The sequence below is a fragment of the Perca fluviatilis genome, chromosome 17, assembly GCF_010015445.1.
Source record: "Perca fluviatilis chromosome 17, GENO_Pfluv_1.0, whole genome shotgun sequence".
Classification (NCBI taxonomy): Eukaryota; Metazoa; Chordata; class Actinopteri; order Perciformes; family Percidae; genus Perca; species Perca fluviatilis.
Genome location: NC_053128.1, coordinates 21,964,088 through 21,982,332, shown reverse-complemented (window position 1 = coordinate 21,982,332; position 18,245 = coordinate 21,964,088). Strand labels below are relative to the sequence as shown.

The 18,245-nt window shown below is 41.3% G+C and overlaps 2 protein-coding genes across 20 annotated transcripts in view; both read left to right on the top strand.

Annotated features, from left to right (window-relative positions):
• The window catches only part of add1 (adducin 1 (alpha)), a 28,075-nt gene extending 25,802 nt beyond the window's left edge, over positions 1-2,273 (top strand). For 8 of the 19 annotated variants that reach the window (XM_039779373.1, XM_039779372.1, XM_039779370.1 and 5 more), the window contains one exon: positions 63-2,273. In XM_039779373.1, the coding sequence (XP_039635307.1) occupies positions 63-343 (281 nt within the window). In that variant the 3' untranslated portion in view covers positions 344-2,273. The remainder of the gene's footprint in view (positions 1-62) is intronic. The other 11 variants (XM_039779386.1, XM_039779385.1, XM_039779384.1 and 8 more) reach the window with 4 other exon arrangements.
• A 1,905-nt stretch (positions 2,274-4,178) lies between these two features.
• On the top strand, positions 4,179-18,245 carry nop14 (NOP14 nucleolar protein homolog (yeast)). The gene is made up of 19 exons (XM_039780327.1): positions 4,179-4,368; positions 4,772-4,956; positions 6,453-6,587; positions 7,319-7,460; positions 8,651-8,799; positions 10,095-10,226; positions 10,348-10,470; positions 10,569-10,700; positions 10,838-11,186; positions 11,415-11,545; positions 11,661-11,746; positions 11,891-12,026; positions 12,433-12,534; positions 12,947-13,100; positions 13,216-13,375; positions 16,561-16,708; positions 16,819-16,937; positions 17,524-17,679; positions 17,771-18,245. Exons 2-19 carry the CDS (start codon positions 4,774-4,776, stop codon positions 17,865-17,867), a joined length of 2,634 nt encoding a protein of 877 aa, XP_039636261.1. The 5' UTR covers positions 4,179-4,368; positions 4,772-4,773; the 3' UTR covers positions 17,868-18,245.

Sequence of the window (18,245 nt, the reverse complement as noted above, 5' to 3'; positions counted from 1 at the left end):
CAGCAGCACAGATCCATCAGTTTGTCCTCTGAGATCATTAACTCTCTCTGCTGCCCCATCAGAGTCCCTGCCAGAACAAACCTATAAGGATGAGAGTGACGCTGCCACCCTGAGACAGACCCTTCCAGATTTAACACCTGATGACCCCTCCGATGCCCCAGCACTTCCTGCCGAAGACTGCCCCTCTGCCCCTGACACTGCAGACGCAGCTGAGGTGGAGGAGCCTGCGGATGCTGGCGATCAGGAGGGAGAAGAGTCTCCCAGCAAATCACCCTCCAAAAAGAAAAAGAAGTTCCGCACCCCTTCCTTCTTAAAGAAAAACAAAAAAAAGACAGAGTCCTAAATTAGAGAATGTTGGATCGGTCCTCAAGGCTGGCCTCTGCCTCTTTTCATTTTCGCTTCTTGTCTGCTATCAATGCACCCTGCGAGCAAGCCACAGTAACACACAGTTAAGCTTTTTTTGTTGTTTTGATATTATTTGTCGCTGGCTTATTAACCTATTTTTCCTCGTTAGTGTGTGCCAATTTTGTATACAGTGTAAAAATGATTGATTGCACAAAGGTTTTTAATTATTAGAGGCTTTTTAGTTGTGAGTGATGCATTCTGTCTAGTCCACTCCATCCGGCCTTTGATGCATGTCTATTACTACAGGCCCACACTTAATTAAGGTTTGAGGGTGAGATTTTAGGGTTTTATCACCCTCATTTATTTTTAAAGAGTATTACTAAACTGTTGTAACCACTAGAATGTATTGGGATTGTATCAAAAATATGTCAAGTGTCTTTTCAAAAACGGTGAATGCAGAAAGAGAAGCTTGTACTCTATCGTTTAACTGGTGGTCAATTTGGACAGTGAGAACTACAAATTGCATAGTGCTAATTTTACCCTCTGAAGCTGTGCGCCCATGTAAGTACATGTTGGTGGGCCAAGAAAACAGTTGGGATATTTTCAGGTAATTAATAATGGAAAATGCCATAATCGAGTATTTTCATTAAATCATCCACAAGCTAAATCCCATTTGGCAGTTTTAAAACTCAAAATCTTCTACTCACACAAGCATTAAACATGGCCTTAACTTACAGGTTTAATGAATCCACGGTGCTGCAAACGTGCAGGTGATCATGTTTGAACCTGGTGATGTTGAGCGTGGTTCACAACTAAGTGTGAGACATCCCGGGAAGCGTCAACAAGCTTTGTGCTTGTTGATTATTCCAAGGGTTGATAATATATTTGCTGGAAGTCTTTTAGTATGAAGGAATGTGTAAAAAAAAATCTCAGTTATCTTTTTTTTTGCCATTTATTTTAATTATTTGAGCCTAGATTTGTTTTGCATTTGCCCCCTTAATTTCTCTCAGTCTCTGTAAAAAGTCAGAAGCAGACAGAAATGCTACATATTGTGTGAGATTCCATTTTTGTTCTCGGTTATGTATTGCTTTTTCTCACTACGTAGATTGAGCCATGATTGATTGCTGTGAGAGAGCACTGTGAACCTCCTCTTTTATAAACCACTGTCTGGGAGCTCATACAACACGTTATGTCGTAAACAGAGATACAATCGTTACAGAACATGAAAGCTGCATGATCAATCATATGTCAGAACCCTCAACCTGGACTTTCCTGTGTAAAACTCAGATCTTAGCAAACACGACTTTGTCATTGAATACCTGTGTTTCCAGCTGCAAGTACAATGTACACTGGAGAAGCATTTTCTTTTCGCTCACTGATGTGTAAACAATGGTGTGATTGCAAATGAGCTGTGCTTAAGGTTGCAGGGCATTAATACATAGGCCATCTCCATGCATTATTAACTGTTTTAGTTAAGGTTAGTCATCCGTCTAACTCGTGATGAACCAAAAGGCAAAACTAACGGAAAGCATCACCTAATCTAAGGCGCTTAATAAACCTTTGTTCACAACAGATGGTGTTTCTACATCATTGCATACAAGCTGAGAATGTCTAACTCATGAAGGACTTTGTGTAGAGTGCTTAGTGTGTACTGTCCTTTTTAAATGACTGTAACTACCCCTTTTATTTGAATTATATATTTTATTTTAGGTTTAGGACTCAAGTCCTTGTCATGGTTTTCATTTGAGTCAACCATAGATTTTATTTTATTTTTATCTTGCAGCTATGCTGATTTGTATTCTCTGTCTGAACTACTTCCAGTTTAAATGTCTCGTCATTATACCATCTACAGACTTAATACTTCACCTATCTTTTCTCATGGTTCTGCCTCTTTTACAGCCATGAATAAAAAACACTATGGAAAATCAGTATTGTGTGACTGTAGTCATTTACGTAAACTGATTAACTTTCCAAATTTAAGAGCAGACCTTATAAAGTTAACCTAAGCTAATGTATGATCAGTTTAGTAAAGCTTGGTAACAGTTAGGAGTCCTTGAATCTAACAGTAATATAGAAATTATTTTGGTATAATTCATTAGGCTAATAAAATGAGATTTTCAATCCCATCCATTTACATTTAGCTAGTGTAAAGATTTAAATCCAAATTCTCTTTTTATATGTAAGTTTGTTTCAATAAAGTCACATTTATATAGATCTGTGGTTTCCAACTTTTTTTTTTAACTGCATGTATGAGTTGTAACCTCTATCAAAGAGGGATTTTCCCTTGTCCGACTTTTCCATTTGAGTAGTAATCTTCAGAGGCCTTAAGTTGTGAAAGAATATATTTAACAATAAGAATGCAAAAATTTTAAAAATGTTTCAAAAATAGACTTCATTTTGTGTTGCAGAGCTTCTTTTGTCTTTTTTTCCTGCTCTGCTAATCGTCTGGGTGTTACTCTATATTCCTCATAATCTCCTTTAAGAAATTTAAGAATTCCGTTGTTTCTTTGTTACCTCGACAATTTGATTACATTTTAAATCATGTTTTATTTCTGCTTTTTTATGTATTTTAAATAGCTTGTCAATCTTTTCAATAGTTTAGTTTATTTCATGTAATTGGTTTAGAGTGGTAGCATGTTAAAATTCCCTAATCTGCACTTGACACAAAAAACAGCGGAGGCGGTTGGGAATGTCATTCATTTTTGCAGGTATTTGGCCATAAACCAAAGTATTGGACAAAATGAGATAAAAATCAGATAAAAAGTCAAGAGATCAAGGTTTTTACACTTCATCATCTGGGGTCCATTAACGTGTGTGACAAATTTCACAGAAGATAGAAAGATATTTCAACAAAGAGCTAAAATGTCAACCTCATGGTGGCGCTAGAGGAAAAGACTGAGGACCACCAATTAGACTACATCGCCTGTGAACCATGAATGTTCCAAATTTTGTGTCAATCCATCAAGTAAGTACAAACTTTTGACCTGCTGGAAGCACCAGTGGAAAAGTCAGTTGAACTATTACCTCCAGGGACATTTGAATATCTGTTGTAGACTACATTTCATGGGAAATCATGGGATGGATGTTGAGGAACTCTGAACCACAAATGTCAACATCATGGTGGCGCTGGAGGAAAAGACTGAGGTTCTCCAAAGTCAGTAAGATTCATCCTCTGGGGACCATGAATGTCTGAACACAATTTAATAGCAATCCATCTCTAGACCAAGGTGGAGCAAATGCAGCTTCTGCAGATACTAGAATAAAAACTATTTATTATTTTGATGTTACTTATGGAAAAATACATTCAATTATGTTCTTATGTATTTGTGCTGGGCTGGCGAGTGTTGTAGACTAGCCTACTTTATATTTTACCCAGTTTTCTGTGTAACCCGTGCTCTTATTGAAGTCGTGTATGGCTGCAGGCTGGAGACGGGATGCGGGATGGCCTCCAGCCTGCAGCCATACACTCTTGGCTTATAGACCTTTTTCACAGCAGACATGTTGACATGTCATAGTAGGAAAAGCACAGGTGTATTCAAAACCATTAATGATGGCTGCATTCCACTTAGGAGAGGCCCTGGTATTGTGCATGTTGACTCACATATCTATGACTGACTCACTAAAATAGCTTACTGGGACACTTGATGGAATTGAGCCGTCGTTAAGGTTATCAATTTCAGCTGTACAAAATAATTTCTAATATAGATATCCGTAGACCGGCTTTGGCTGTAATTTTCCTACTATGACAAGTCAAAAATGTCTGCTGTGAAAAAGGGCCATTTTGAAGCTTGTCAACGCTAGAGGCGCTGTAGGGAATCTCAAACCGGAAGTAGCTCTTTTCTGCTTCTTTGTTTTAAACTTTGACCTCAAGCTTGTGCATGCTGGAAATGGAAACCCAGTGAAACAACGTGGATAGTAAAATATTAAAGTGTTATTTATTAAATTCAGGGTTGGCAGCGCGTTAGTGCCCCATGTTTTCTTCCGCCTGGATTTAATAACTCGACTGCTCTGCGCGACTAAAAGGTAAACGCTGCCTCTGCGTGATAACGTCAGTTTGTTTACAAACTGTTGACGGCTGAATAGCGAAGCTAGCTTTAGCTGTAAAGTAGCTCCAGGTTTTGCCTTGTGTCGTATAATGTTCGTTTCTATTACATGTTGTTATACTTTCACTTTCATGAGTGTATTAGAGATACTCGAGTCTGCCAGAGTATTCTGGGAAGGAAACTTCACTGAGGCAGGAGGGATATTTGCACCATTAACGTTATAGCAGCACAAATTGAAATTCAAAATGTCACGGTTTTCAGTGCCCATTTAGTTCATGTGGTGTATCATGTAAGAGTTTCTCTCAGATGGAGGTAAGCCTGATGAACAGAGTCTGTAATGTCAGTAATGTTAGCTCAACCTGTCCACTAATTTACTCTGTTAGAGATGGGGAAGGCACCCAAGAAGAGGAGCATGGCCGACAAGGTCCGCAAAACCAAGACCTCAACTGAGATCAAAAACAACCCTTTTGAGGTGAAAATCAACAGGAAGAAATTTGATATTCTGGGGAGAAAAAGCAAGCACGATGTGGGTCTGCCTGGCGTGTCTCGATCCAAAGCCATTAATAAGGTAAGAAAAAAATCTCATGCTCATGTTTTTACTCCTACACCTTCAGCAACTTCTCTCTTTCTGCAAGCAATTACACAACCAGAACATTTCTGCTACCTTCAATTTCTAAACTCCTTAAATGGACAAGCATATTTGTTTTATAATCAAAATGACTGTTCTTGACAATATAGTGATGTTGAAAGAACTTATTCATCATGTCTACAGTGATTCGTTGCCAGGTGACCGGTCTGTGAAATGAATAATTCATCAAAACACAGGGGCACATTTAATTACATAAATAGATAGTTTTCATTAACACATGGTTTTTATGTTTACGTAAAGCATATTAAAATATTGATTTGTTTCATGGATTGTTTCTGGCATCAAACAACATCTGCATTTTGATACTGTGAAATTTACGGTTTCACCTAAGAATTATAAATAATTATAATTCTGTATATAGCACCAGTTCAGTCCAGTTAATGCTTTGAAATCAACTTTACTTTCAAGAAATTTATTACAGTTGGTGATTATTAAGTGTACATTTAATGATTTGATTTTTGGGTTGATGAATAATTCTGACTGTTGAGATATTCCATAATCATGCATCATCTTATGCCGAAAAATGATGCGCGAACCAACATCTCAGAGGATTGCACAAATTTCTTGATCAGTCAATTGGATCCTTATTACTTCAACTGCCATCAAATTGTGTTTTTGAAAGATCATAATCAGTGTAATTTTACAAAAGGCAAAAGTGATGAGGTGCATTACTTATTACCGACAGCAGCTGACTGATTTTACCAACCAAAAATGTAGGAGTTCTCAACTTTAGGCCCTTTATTCTTATGAATTCCCCCTATTTTGGCCAGTCAGGAGATACTTATAGCCTTAGGATGTTTTGTGAAAATGGCACCTGGTTCTTTGACCGAACTGACCAAACACTCAGGGAACTGCAGCTTCATATACCATAGAAGTGGAAAATGTCAGTGTTAGACAAATCTGGGCAAAGCAACAGAATAAAGACAAAGGACGGCAGACTCTGAATAAAACATAAAAGATTCTGCCGCCTGATGAAATGGAGAAATAAAAGATAAACTCTTCTACTTTAGCACTGTATCTGGCAGCCATGGGTCACAGCTCATCATCCCTTTAACACTATCTGTGCTGTGAAGCCTGGGGCTCACAGGATCATGCTGAGAGAGGGATTTTCTGCAGGAGAGACTGAGACCTTTGTGAGGACAGAAAGTACCACAAACTAAGCACAAGTTAAAGTGAGGATAAAAGTAGAATCTGCACACTTTATTAAATATTATTTATGATTTTGTATACATGTGAGATTTTAGCTGCTTATCAGATAGATTGATCAATAATGCATTGACAAAACTCTTGTTGCACACTAAGGGAACACATTTGTAACTGTTATAAAGAATCAATGTTTTAGTAGCGCGTTGGAGCTTTGTGTGTGTGTTGGAGTGGACAGAAATCATTTGCAATTCTTGATTTTCGATATGTAGAGAAAAGAAACCCTCCTGAAGGAATACAAACAGAAGAACAAGTCCAGCAAATTCATTGACAGGCGCTTTGGAGAGTATGACACAAAGATGGCACCAGAAGACAAAATCCTGAAGAGGTTCGCAATGGAGAGACAGGTCAGTGATGTAATGATTTGCATTACGACACACCCAACATCAGGTCTTGCCATGCTCGTCACCTTTTAAACTAGTCTATATCCACGACGTTCCACTTCCGGGTTTGCTCCGGTGCTGCCGGAAATTCCACCGGATCACGCTCTTTTCGCCCGGATATCCATTACCTTCTGTTTCTTTTCTTTGTGTTGGAATTTTAAACTCCAGTGGATTTCTGAGGACTATGATTAACTGCTCCTCAGATCACTAAATCCAGACAGCTAGCTAGACTATCTGTCCAATCTGAGTTTTCTGTTGCATGACTAAAACAACTTTTGAACGTACACATGTTCCACCAAAACAAGTTTCTTCCTGAGGCTATTTTGTGGTGGCGCCGTGGCTCCGTCCGACGCTTAGCGCCGCCCATGACGATATTGATTGGTTTAAAGAAATGCCAATAAACCAGAGCCTGTTTTTCTCCCATCCCGGAATGCTGTGTGGACTAGCCAGACCCTCCTCCGCAGCGCAGTGGAGGAAGGTCTGGCAATGCGAGACTACCTTTAAACTGAGTAAACCTTGCATTCAGACCGATGTGAAAACCGATATAGTATAGCAATACCACTATCTAAGGAGCCGTTTGTCCCGACTTAGACTTCCTTCTGAAATTTTTACATGACTCATTTTGTTACTCACAATGTCAAACAAATCTCACTATGTATAATAAACTCTCAGTCAAACTGTGCTTTATTGTTCAGCGTAACCATGATAAGAAGGATGTGTACAACCTGAACGAGGAGGAGGAGCTGACTCATTACGGCCAGTCGCTGGCTGAGATGGAGAAATTCAATGACCTTGTGAACAGCGACGATGAATCAGAAGAGAAAGGTCTTTTGTCAGGTGAGATTTGCCGGGGTCCGAACACCAAATGAAACAGAAAGTTAATTTAAGTTTTTCCGGATGTTGGGATGTTTATGAATACTATCTCCTTCAGTCAAGCTTACCATGGTCTAAAAATTATCTATTTTTTTCCCCATCAAAATCCATGTGTTTGTGTCTGCCCCAATTATTAATGATTTAAGAGAAATGTATAATATCAAAATGCAAAGCTCACAAACGTGGTGGCTTTTTGGGTGGAGGTTTATCATTTCCAGCCCACGACTGGATTTGACAAGTCTTGTTATAGATAACACAGCTGGTAGATAATAGTGACGCCAGGGGGATGCGTGGGATTTCCAGTTGGTCTATATATCCCTGCCTCTGCTGAATAATTTTTTTTATCCCTGGTGGGGACAAAATGTATCTCCCCCCTCCCCCTTAAAGGGATCAATGCTAATTTACCAATAGATCATTTATTAAATACCAAAAATAGAAGTATTTTAAACTAAGTAAAGCTCTGTAACATGAACAGTCTATAGTGCCATAGAGCGATAAAATTCGAGCAGCAGTTGCTGGTTGTATTTAGCCGCTACAGAGCTCTGCGACGCCGACTACCAGCGGCAGTTGTTTAGCCGCCAACAGGTGACTGCGAGCCGGCTACAGGCACCACCAGATGAAGGTCCTTTCAGGGGCCATGGTAGTTGAGTTTAGCCAGAAAAAATGAGTCATGTGGCGATGACCGTTAAGTTTAGGCACCAAAACGACTCATTAACGGTGTTTTTTAGGCTACAACATTTTTTGTCACATACAGCAAACATCTCCTCACTATCCGCGAGCTGCCGGTCCCCTGAACACACTGTAAAAAAAAAAAACGCGGCCTCTGTAGACAGCCCAGGGTCCCAAATGCTAATAAAAACAAACTGTGCCAACCTGGACCACAAAAACATAACAAACAGTGTTCCAGCCGATAACCGATGAGAAGGATTTGGGGGTGGGGTTTGGGGGGTTAGTGCTGAAGGGAGGGGGAGGGGACGGGACGAGGAGGAGGGCGGGGCGAGGCGAGCTAGCCTCCGTTTTGTTTGACAATACTTTAAATGTCAACTAGAAGTGCCGTCACTCAACATCGCTTAGAGCACCTTTAAGTTTAGGAACTCTCTGCTTTTTTCACAAATCGCACCCTGAGTGACACTATTTCTCTCTCTCTCATCTAGCTGAGCTGACCGCCTCTCACTTCGGAGGAGGGGGCCTCCTCAGAAAGAAAAGCTCGGGGGAGCAGCAGCAGGAGGGGGAAGGAAGCCACAGGGCCAAGTCCAGACAGGAGCTGATCGAAGAGCTCATCCAGAAGTCCAAGCTGGAGAAGGTGAGCCAGTAGCACAATCCTTTTTGGTTAACTTGGTTTCACGCAGACCCTTTCCCTCTGTTAAATATGGATATATGCCCACAAGTGAACTGCACTCTCCCCATATGGAATTGTATTTAGTCATTAAAGAAAAAGTCAGGGCATATCTTATATTTTAAGTTTTGAACAAATCTAAAAAAACTAAACTAAAATAAAAACTAAACCCACAGTGAATTGATCTCACTAAGTGTTGTCTGTGTAGCTAAAGCCTGATATCGCTTGGTCCTCTGTGCCAAAGAGCTCCATTGTTGTCCAAAAACAATTAAAAACACAATTAAATGAGCTGCACCATAGCTTCATTACAATGAACACGATTTAGTTCATTTTGAGTTAATCCCACATATATTGGTGCATTCTTTTTGTCTTGTAATCGCGACTAGTAGCTCGAGTGTGACGTCACATCCATGTCGAAAAACGAATAACCGCGGGTTGTTGCGTTCTTTTTGTCACACAGTACTACGAGTCGGAGAAAAGATGGATTTTTGTAACATTTAGGATTGTATTCACCCAGTTATTGACATATTACACAAATATATCTCACAGTTTGATACATGAAAATTACGTTTTGATTAACGTTAGGCTACTGCTCTGCTTTCTGCTCAAGACTCGGCTTAAAGCCATTGTTGTCATATAGCAACCGAGCGTCTCTAGCCAATTCAGCTGCACAAGCTACAAAATAACTAATTAGGCGGTATTTAACTCCTAATAAGACTGTAGCGACATGCCTATAGGTAGCAGTATACATTGCTATGTGTACGACTTCTTCATTTAGTTACAACAACGACAAAAGTGCTTAAAATTGTAGAAAACCACAATGTTTACTACGTGTGATGCATGACGTAGCCATCTTTGAAAGTGAACTCGGGGTCCTCTGAGTTCAGACGACTTGACGAGTCGTATATATACGATCTCGGTGGCGTTCTTTTTGCAACTTCCGGTTCGTAACTCCGGAAAACGACTCGTAGATCGACTTCGGTGGACAAAAAGAACGCACCATATCTTCCTGCTGCTGTAAATACTCACTAGCGCACCACATTCACAGCTGAAAATAGTCCCCGACAAATGCCCCATTTACTCCTGTTTGACTAACTTTAGCTTAAAACACCAGTGCCCAGCTGTTTTAAGGAAATCATTTAGCATATTTTAAAAATGAAAGAATTATTGAGCGCCCTGATATTTATTTTAATTTTTTAAGATTAGCTTGTGGTCCAGATGATTAACTTCTGGGTTTTCTTGAATTTCTTTGACGTTTTCAGCGGGAACGACAGGTGCAGAAAGAGGAGGCACAGGAGCTGACAGAGAAGCTGGACCAGGAGTGGAAGAGCATCCAGGCTCTGATGGTGAAAAAGACGCCCAAAGGTGAACGCGTCGAGGAGGAGAAGCCCAAGGTACACTAGAGTCACACCAGCCAATCAGCAAAATGTTGTTCCTCCGCTGTGTGCCTTGATTCATCAGTGTCAGAGGCTGATGTTTCTTTTGTTCTCTCCCTGATGCCTCGGTGCATTCCAGCTGGAACAGTATGACATGATGGTCAGAGAGCTCGGCTTCGAGATGAAGGCTCAGCCCTCGGAGAAGCTGAAAACCCCGGAGGAGCTCGCCCGGGAGGAGAGGGAGAAGCTGCAGAAACTAGAGGTATGTTCGCTTCTATCTCAATGACATCAGCTTCTTGTCGTCAGCACACAGTTGAATGCTCTGTGTGATAGAACAGTTCGTCTTTCTGCTTTCTCCAGGCTGACCGTCTGAGGAGGATGATGGGAGACGAAGTCGGGGAGAGTTCTCAGAGTCAGATCCACATGTCTGCTGATGACCTCAATGATGGCTTCATCCTGGATACGGACGACAAGAAGACCCTGTCTTATCAGGTAAGAGGCGATGCAATACGAAGGGCTTGTGTGATAAAGAACGGGTTTATTCCTGGAATCTTCCTCTCTTTCTTTCTTTTATTGATTCATGTGTTGATACAGAATGTGTTTCATTCACATTTCTTTTGTGTGCCCAGGACGGAAAGTGGAACATTGGAGAGGAGTCTGAGGAAGACAAGGGTGAAGATGAAGAAGAGGGACAGAGTGGAGAGGAGGAGGAATCCGAGGCAGAGGAGGAAGATGAAGATGAAGATGGAGACGAAGAGGAGGAGGAGGAGGAGGAGGAGGGGGAGGAGGAGGAAGAGGAGCAAGAGGGCAGCAGTGAGGAAGAAGATGGTCACTCTGACCTGGAGTCCGAGCAAGAAAGCGAGGATGAGGAGGAAAAACAGGAGGATGAGAAGGCCAGTGCTAAACCGAGTCTGAGCAAAGAGGAGATAAAGGCCCAGCAGGAGGCAGCTAAAGCAGAGCTTCCATACACATTTACTGGTAAGTACGCACCGAAACAAACGTATGGAACTCAGCACCGACCATTAAAATCAGACCTCAATTTGACCCTGATTTAAAAAAAAAAAAAAAAAAAAAGCAACATAAAATCTGCGAGTGGAAAACTGGAGCCCGCGAGATCAGGACGGTCTCACGAGGCTAAGACATTGGAGCATCTTGAGTAAACCTGCGATTAGGATCATCACCATTCTGTGTTTCCTCCTCTCGTAGCTCCAGAGAACTACAGCGACCTGAAAGATTTGCTCCATGGCCACACGCCTGACAACCAGCGCCTCATTGTCGCCAGGACTCAGAAAAGCAACCATGCTAGTTTGGCTGTGGGCAATAAGCTCAAACTGCAGGTACGATATAGCAGGCTACATATTTTTGGAAATGAGTGTTGTGTCTCGTTCTCGGTGGCCAGTTTCAGGTCACGTTCAGCGCCATATGAACTTACATTATCTGTGTTTGTCCCAGAAACTGTTTGTCTTTCTGCTGGAGTACATTGGAGAACTGGCCAACAGGAGTCCGCCTGAGCTCACCACCATAGATAAGCTCATACCGTGAGTTCAAAAAGTGGCTTTCTTTCACCTGGTTTTGCCTCCTCAAATGTTTAGTCCTCGAAATGAAACATTGTCTGCTCATTTCTCTATCTCTCTATCTCTCTCTCTCTCTCTGTCTCTGTCTCTGTCTCTGTGTCTGTGTAGAGAGTTGTACACTTTGTGTCAGATGTTTCCGGAAGCAGCATGTAAAGCCATGCAGAGCATCCTCGGAGACGCTGGTCATAGCACGGAGGAGGTGCTGGAGGTCAAAGGGCATGTTGCTTTCCCAGCACTGGACATGGTATGGATTTACTGTGAATACCGTAAACATGTCAATGTTTATCAGGGTGGATTAGAGGTTTTAAATGATGCTTGACTGCCCTCTATCCAGTCTCGCCTCTGCTTAAAATATTGTCCTCTTGGTCAAGGGGCAATGATGTAAATAAAATAAATGGTTAGATATGTTGTACTTACATCTTACTACAAATGCTGACTCGAGCTTTGATTGAGGTTTGATTTGAGTGTCCTAAGAGAGTATTCACTATCAATAAAAGTACAGGTTCAATTCAAAGTAAGGAAGATGCAGTTTGTCCCCTCCCATCCTCAGTGGAAGTGATGCCCCTTGCTCTTTCTATCAAATGAGAATATTCTTTCTTCTGTATTTGACAAATGCACCAACAGTATTTTGTTTGTTTTTGTGTTTCAAGCTCATCTACCTGAAGGTGACAGCCCTGTTGTTTCCTACCTCAGACTTCAGACACCCAGTTACCACTCCAGCGCTGCTTTACATCAGCCAGGCTCTCACCAAGGTACACACAGTCTTCAGTGTGTTTCTTATTGTCTGTATCATTAGAGCTTTTTTTTTTTTTCTACCGCCTTGACTTAACTTGCCTCTAGTGGGATTTCGCCGTCTCTCATTCTGTTTGAATCCAGCCCTCCTCCTCTCCTTAGTCATCTTTTTTTGTGTGGATTTTCTCCGGATAAGAAAGGGCTTTCTATATACATGACTCAAACATTTTCAATTATTCATTATAAGTTTTCCAGGTCAAAACAGCTGTATGAAGTTACACTGGTGTTTTCTTTCCAGTGCTACAGCTGAAACACTCACATGGAAGTTATGTTGAAGTGAATGTCCTTCCTTTAAATAGCACAAAATTGATGTTGTTAAACGAATGGATTTTTGATTTTCCGCACTAATGGTGTGTGTGTGTGTGTCCTTAGTGTCCAGTGAGATCATTACAGGACGTGACGTCCGGTTTAGCGCTGTGCTGTCTGGCAGTGGAGTACGTCTCGTTTTCAAAGCGCTTCCTGCCTGAGCTCATCAACTTCCTGGCTGGAACGCTACATTTGGCCGTGCAGGACAAGACGGCTCTAGGTAGCTGCACACTCATGTTCCACAACGCATTTCCACAATTCTATCACGCCTTTTTATTTGGTGCCAGCGTTTGTAAGGTGAAACCGAGCTGATAGACTTTGACATTGTGTTGCAGGTTGCACTGTGGTGCCGCCCTTTAAGCCATCAGGCAAGTGCAGTGATCTGCTGGTGTTGTCAGACTCCGAGTCTTGCCAGAGCTGGAGCAAGAAAAGCCTTCCATTGTCTGCGACCCAACGCCTGGAACTCAAAAATGAGCTTGGCAGAGATCACCATAGGTAGGAGGGGAGTACACCTGGAGGGAAAGAAGCTGGTCAAACCCCTAAACCATACACTCATTTGATGTTATTTCAATCAGTTGGCAAAACAATGTAATAATGGCTAATCTATTTTTACAATTTTCTTTTGGCCATGAGGTACCATATTGATTAGATTTGAAAGCTAAGTAGGCAGGGTGAGAGTTGACCATGAAGTTCCATAACTTTGTGTGAAACATTCGTGCATTGAGTAGTGTAGAACAGCCCGATTATGATTGTTTCATCCTGACAGTTCTGTTAAAGATCCCAAAATTTCACTTTATGAGGTTTTTTAACATTAACATGAGTTCCCCCAGCCTGCCTATGGTCCCCCAGTGGCTAGAAATGGTGATAGGTGTAAACCGAGCCCTGGGTATCCTGCTCTGCCTTTTGAGAAAATGAAAGCTCAGATGATCTGGAATCTGGAAAAGGTTACCTCCCCTTTCTCTGCTTTGCCCTCCCAGAGAATTTGGCCTGCCCATGAGAAAGAGAGACATCATGGCTTTCAAACGAGCAAAGTGGCAGTTGGTCAAGGCCACACCCCACCACATCTTTCAATGCAATATGGGCATGTGAGCAATGTTTTGAGAAACAATGTGAACCTATCCAGGCTTATTAGAAAGATTTTAATGACACAAGCATTGTTGTAGTTTTCTTTATTGAATTACTGACCCTGGTTTAGATTGATCACTGTTGCAAAATGATTTATAAAGCCAGATGCTGTTTGTATACCCCTCTGTACTGTGTATACAGCTGTCGCCCAGAGACATTTAGACACCACAGATCTCAGAATGCCTTATTGGCCATGTAGAATTGAGTATGTAACAACACCATGTAATAACAGGAGTGAACACTTGCCTGGAGACAATTATAGGCCCAGTAGGAAGAGAGGGAGGGAGATTAAGTGTGAGAAAATGTTTTGTCTTCACACAGCTTCTCATGTTCAGTTTGGACCAGAATGTGACCACCCAAAAAAATAAAACGGCAATAAATGAAGTTAGAATGATTAATTTACCTTTTTGTTTATATATATATATATATATATATATATATATATATATATATATATATAAATAAGTGATGAAAAGACAAGCTTATTTGTTCTTTTGCAAAAGAAAAATACAAAATGGAAGCACACAGACATGCATGCATCACTCAGATCTCTTCTTTAACCAGTTGCTTTACAACATTTGATAAAAGATTAGCATGTCATGCAGTGCTGATAAAGAATGAATGTGTACTGGGGGTCTTTATTAATGCATTGATAAGATAAGCCGTCATACTGTGTTTACCTGTAACTGTGTTTAGACTGTATGGCTCAGAGCTGATCCATTCGCTCGTGTGATTCTGATGAGTCGCCAGCGTGGTTTCACACAGCAGCTGGTGTGTGGGCACCAAGCAAAGCTTGCAAACAGACTTTAGCAGTCCATGATTGTGCACAGTGTATGAGAATATACATTTGTATTTGTACTCGACTAAAATAATACAACATGCCATACATCACTCAGACTCAAACGCGGTTATTTTGGAGAGAAATTCATTTCATTTATTGGCTATAAAATAAGTAAACCTTGCAAGTCACACAGAATAAACGCCATTTAATCATGTATGTATCTAATATCAATTACAAAGATTAGAAATTCAAAATCATTAAGCCTTTTTTTTTTTTATGTCTGTAACCATTAACCAAAAGAAGCATTCATTTATACAGTGTTTCTATTTGAAAGCAGAAGCATTTTAATTCCCAATAACTGACTGAGGCGTGCTGCAATTCTAAATATCATCTTTAAAATACCTTGAGGTCTGATCCACACTGTTATAAACACAGCGCTGCATGTGACTCATGCTCCTCACACCTGGGTGGCCGGTCGTATCCTGATTCCTGCATTCCTTCAGACCTCACCGTGACTAATGCCACACCAGCAGCTGTGTGTCAGGAGTCTAGGAGCTGTGGTTAGAGTGATGCAGCATTTGGGTAGGAAGGGGCAGAGTGAGTGTACACTGCATGACGGCCACAGTGTGTCTAAATGTGTAAAGATGAATATTTTGACACACCGTGTTGAACTCCTGGAGTAACGGTTCCTACCTATTACTCTACAATGTAGACTAAACTAGAAACCGTTTAAGGAGCTATAATTTCCTCTCGCATAGTATTACGCACCTCTTCTGGCTTTCAGGACAACATGAATCCATCATGGATTCTACAAGATGTATCCCACTGATTTTATTTCTCGTTCTACAAGATTTTAGTTTATGACCAAATACCTGTAAAAGTAATGACAGCTATTAGCAACACAACATGCTAAACTAAGAACATTATTGCACATTACACCTACTAATATCAGCTTTCTGTCATTGCGTGCTAACATGCTGACATTAGCATTTAGCTCAAAGCACTGCTGTGCCTAAATACAGCATCACAGAGCTGCCTGCTTGGCTGTCAGTGCGTCCCCTAGGTCGGTGGCAGACTTGGGTGCATGGATTTGGCAGGGGGGTTAGGGGTCCTCCCTTAAGAATTTTTTTTTTTCAATAAAAATGTTTTTTTTTTTTTCACATAATTTTAGACCATTGTTTTTTTCACTTTATCTGTGTCTAACACGTTGGAAAAGCTAGAGCAGATAATATATTAAACTTGCTAAAGAAGACCACTGGGGGACCGACTACAATCATTAGATCTGAGAAAAGTCAGTTAGTTAGTTTTTGATGATGATGTTTTTTTAACAATGTTTTATTAATTTTTCATTGCAAATACAGTTGATTTTACATTCGTTCGGCTTAGGTGGTGCCCAAAACGACTCGGGTGCTGCACCTAAGCCTTGATTGAAGACAAAAGTGAATCTAAGACTACGCAAAGATAGAAACCATTAATTGTCCCAGGAAATGTGTGTTTCTCCTGAGACATGAACATGTACATGTTTCACGCTCTAGATACGCAAACACATACATTGGTCACATGGTATATGCATATGGATATACTGCACATTCATAAATATGAAGAATGAACGACACTCCTGCCAACATGCCAATGGAGGTAAGGCGGAGAGTAGATTGAGGGGGTGATCGAGTGCTGTGGGTGTGGCTCGGTTATTGAGGAGTCTAATAACCATGAGAAAAATATCAAACTGTAAAACTGAGATGATCATCCGTGTTTATGTATCACTCCGCAGGTTGATGTGTCTGTCTACTTGCCTGGACCTGGTGAAGCGGTGCTGCCTGCTCTACAAAGACCTCACATCCTTTGCATGCATCTTCCAGCCAATCAGATCGCTGCTTTCCAAACATCTTCCAGCCCAAACATTACCAGAGCTTTTACAGGTTGGTGCCCAAAAGAGGTTTTGATACGAGGTCTATCTTTTTCTCCTTCTCTCTCAAAGTATCCTGTTGTCAGTTTCTCCTTAATAACCGTGTTTGCTGTTTTGTTGCAGGAGCTTCACGGTGAGATCCTGGAGGCCATCGGCAGTGCTCCTGTGGCTCACAGTCGGCTGGTTTTAGAGAGGAAGAAGCCAATTCCTCTGAAGCTGCTCACACCCAAGATTGTTGAAGTGTAAGTGATAATCCAGTTAATTACAAAAGCAACACGTTTTCATTATTGTTGAAATGAGTTGCCACGTCACGAAGCTGAGTTAAGGCATGCACCAGTGTTGTAGTCGAGACCACCTAAACCAAGACCAGAGTGTATCGAGACCCAGGGTTTGAGGGTTTGAGTCAAGACCAAGACCAAGACCAAGAGCAGATTTGTGTTAGACAGCCAGAGCTTCTCCTCCTGTCTCCCGCATTCGCTTTCTTGGGAGTGTGTGTAAAGGGGGCAGGGAGAGGGGGGGGTTTACGGTAACACATTTCAAATTAGATATAAGTGAAGTTATTGGTTGCATTTGCAAGTTTTAACACATAGGCATTAATCAGACAATGCACAGGCAATTTAGCGAAATCCATGCAGTTGTGGTCTTGACCGGTCTTGAAATAAAAGCCCGAGACCGAGACAAGACCGAGTAAACATGCAGTCGATTCCGAGACCGAGACCTTCAAAAAGTGAGACCAAGACCAATCTCGAGTACGACAACACTGGCATGCGCATTTGCTGGTTGTGCATCTGCTTTAAATATCTCATTTGCTTCTTTAATATTTGTCAGGTTGGACTATGGAAAGAAGCGTGGCAGCACCAGAGAGGAGAGAGAGAGGGAGCGACTGCAGCACAAATACAAGAAGGAATTCAAGGGCGCTCTGAGGGAGATCAGGAAGGACACGAGATTCCTGGCCAGAGAGAAGCTGAATGAGGTCATGAACAGGTACGGATAACACAAAGGGTCCGCCAGAATGTTTCTGTGAAATGGTTCTGTTAGTAAAAACTTCTAACTCGTCACACGTTCTGTGTTTCAGAGATTCGGAGAGAAAGAGGAAAGTGAGGGAGCTCTTTGGCAGCTTGGCCACTCAGGAGGGAGAGTGGAAGGCCCTGAAGAGGAGGAAGAGGAAGTGAAATACAGAATCTCAGTCTTCATCGCTTCTCTCCATCATCCGTTCCCTGTCAAATGGACATCTGCCATCCAGATGTGGATAACAGACTGTACAAGGTTGAAATTTGTGGAACCGGGAACTGTTTTGTACTTTTATGGATCGTTTTTAATCGATAGATGGGATCAATTCAACTTCCTTGTCGCGACACGCATTTTCTAGTGACAAATGGCTGTCAGAAATGCACACCAAGTTGTCGTTTTATGCAACGATCGGATACTGTTTGTCAACACAGCAGTGAATACTTGGTCTGCATTCTTCTTTTCTCCCACCAGAATCCATCAATATAATGTGCTTACATACAGGAATAAATAAATGACTCTGTTCTCTTACTTTCCATCAA

Bases quoted from the DNA above. Each gene is read 5' to 3' on its own strand.
- nop14 (XM_039780327.1), top strand. From the start codon at position 4,774: ATGGGGAAGGCACCCAAGAAGAGGAGCATGGCCGACAAGGTCCGCAAA. The intron at 6,588-7,318 runs GTCAGTGATGTA...TTTATTGTTCAG, and splicing joins GGTTCGCAATGGAGAGACAG to CGTAACCATGATAAGAAGGA. The intron at 13,101-13,215 runs GTAGCTGCACAC...ATTGTGTTGCAG, and splicing joins GCAGGACAAGACGGCTCTAG to GTTGCACTGTGGTGCCGCCC.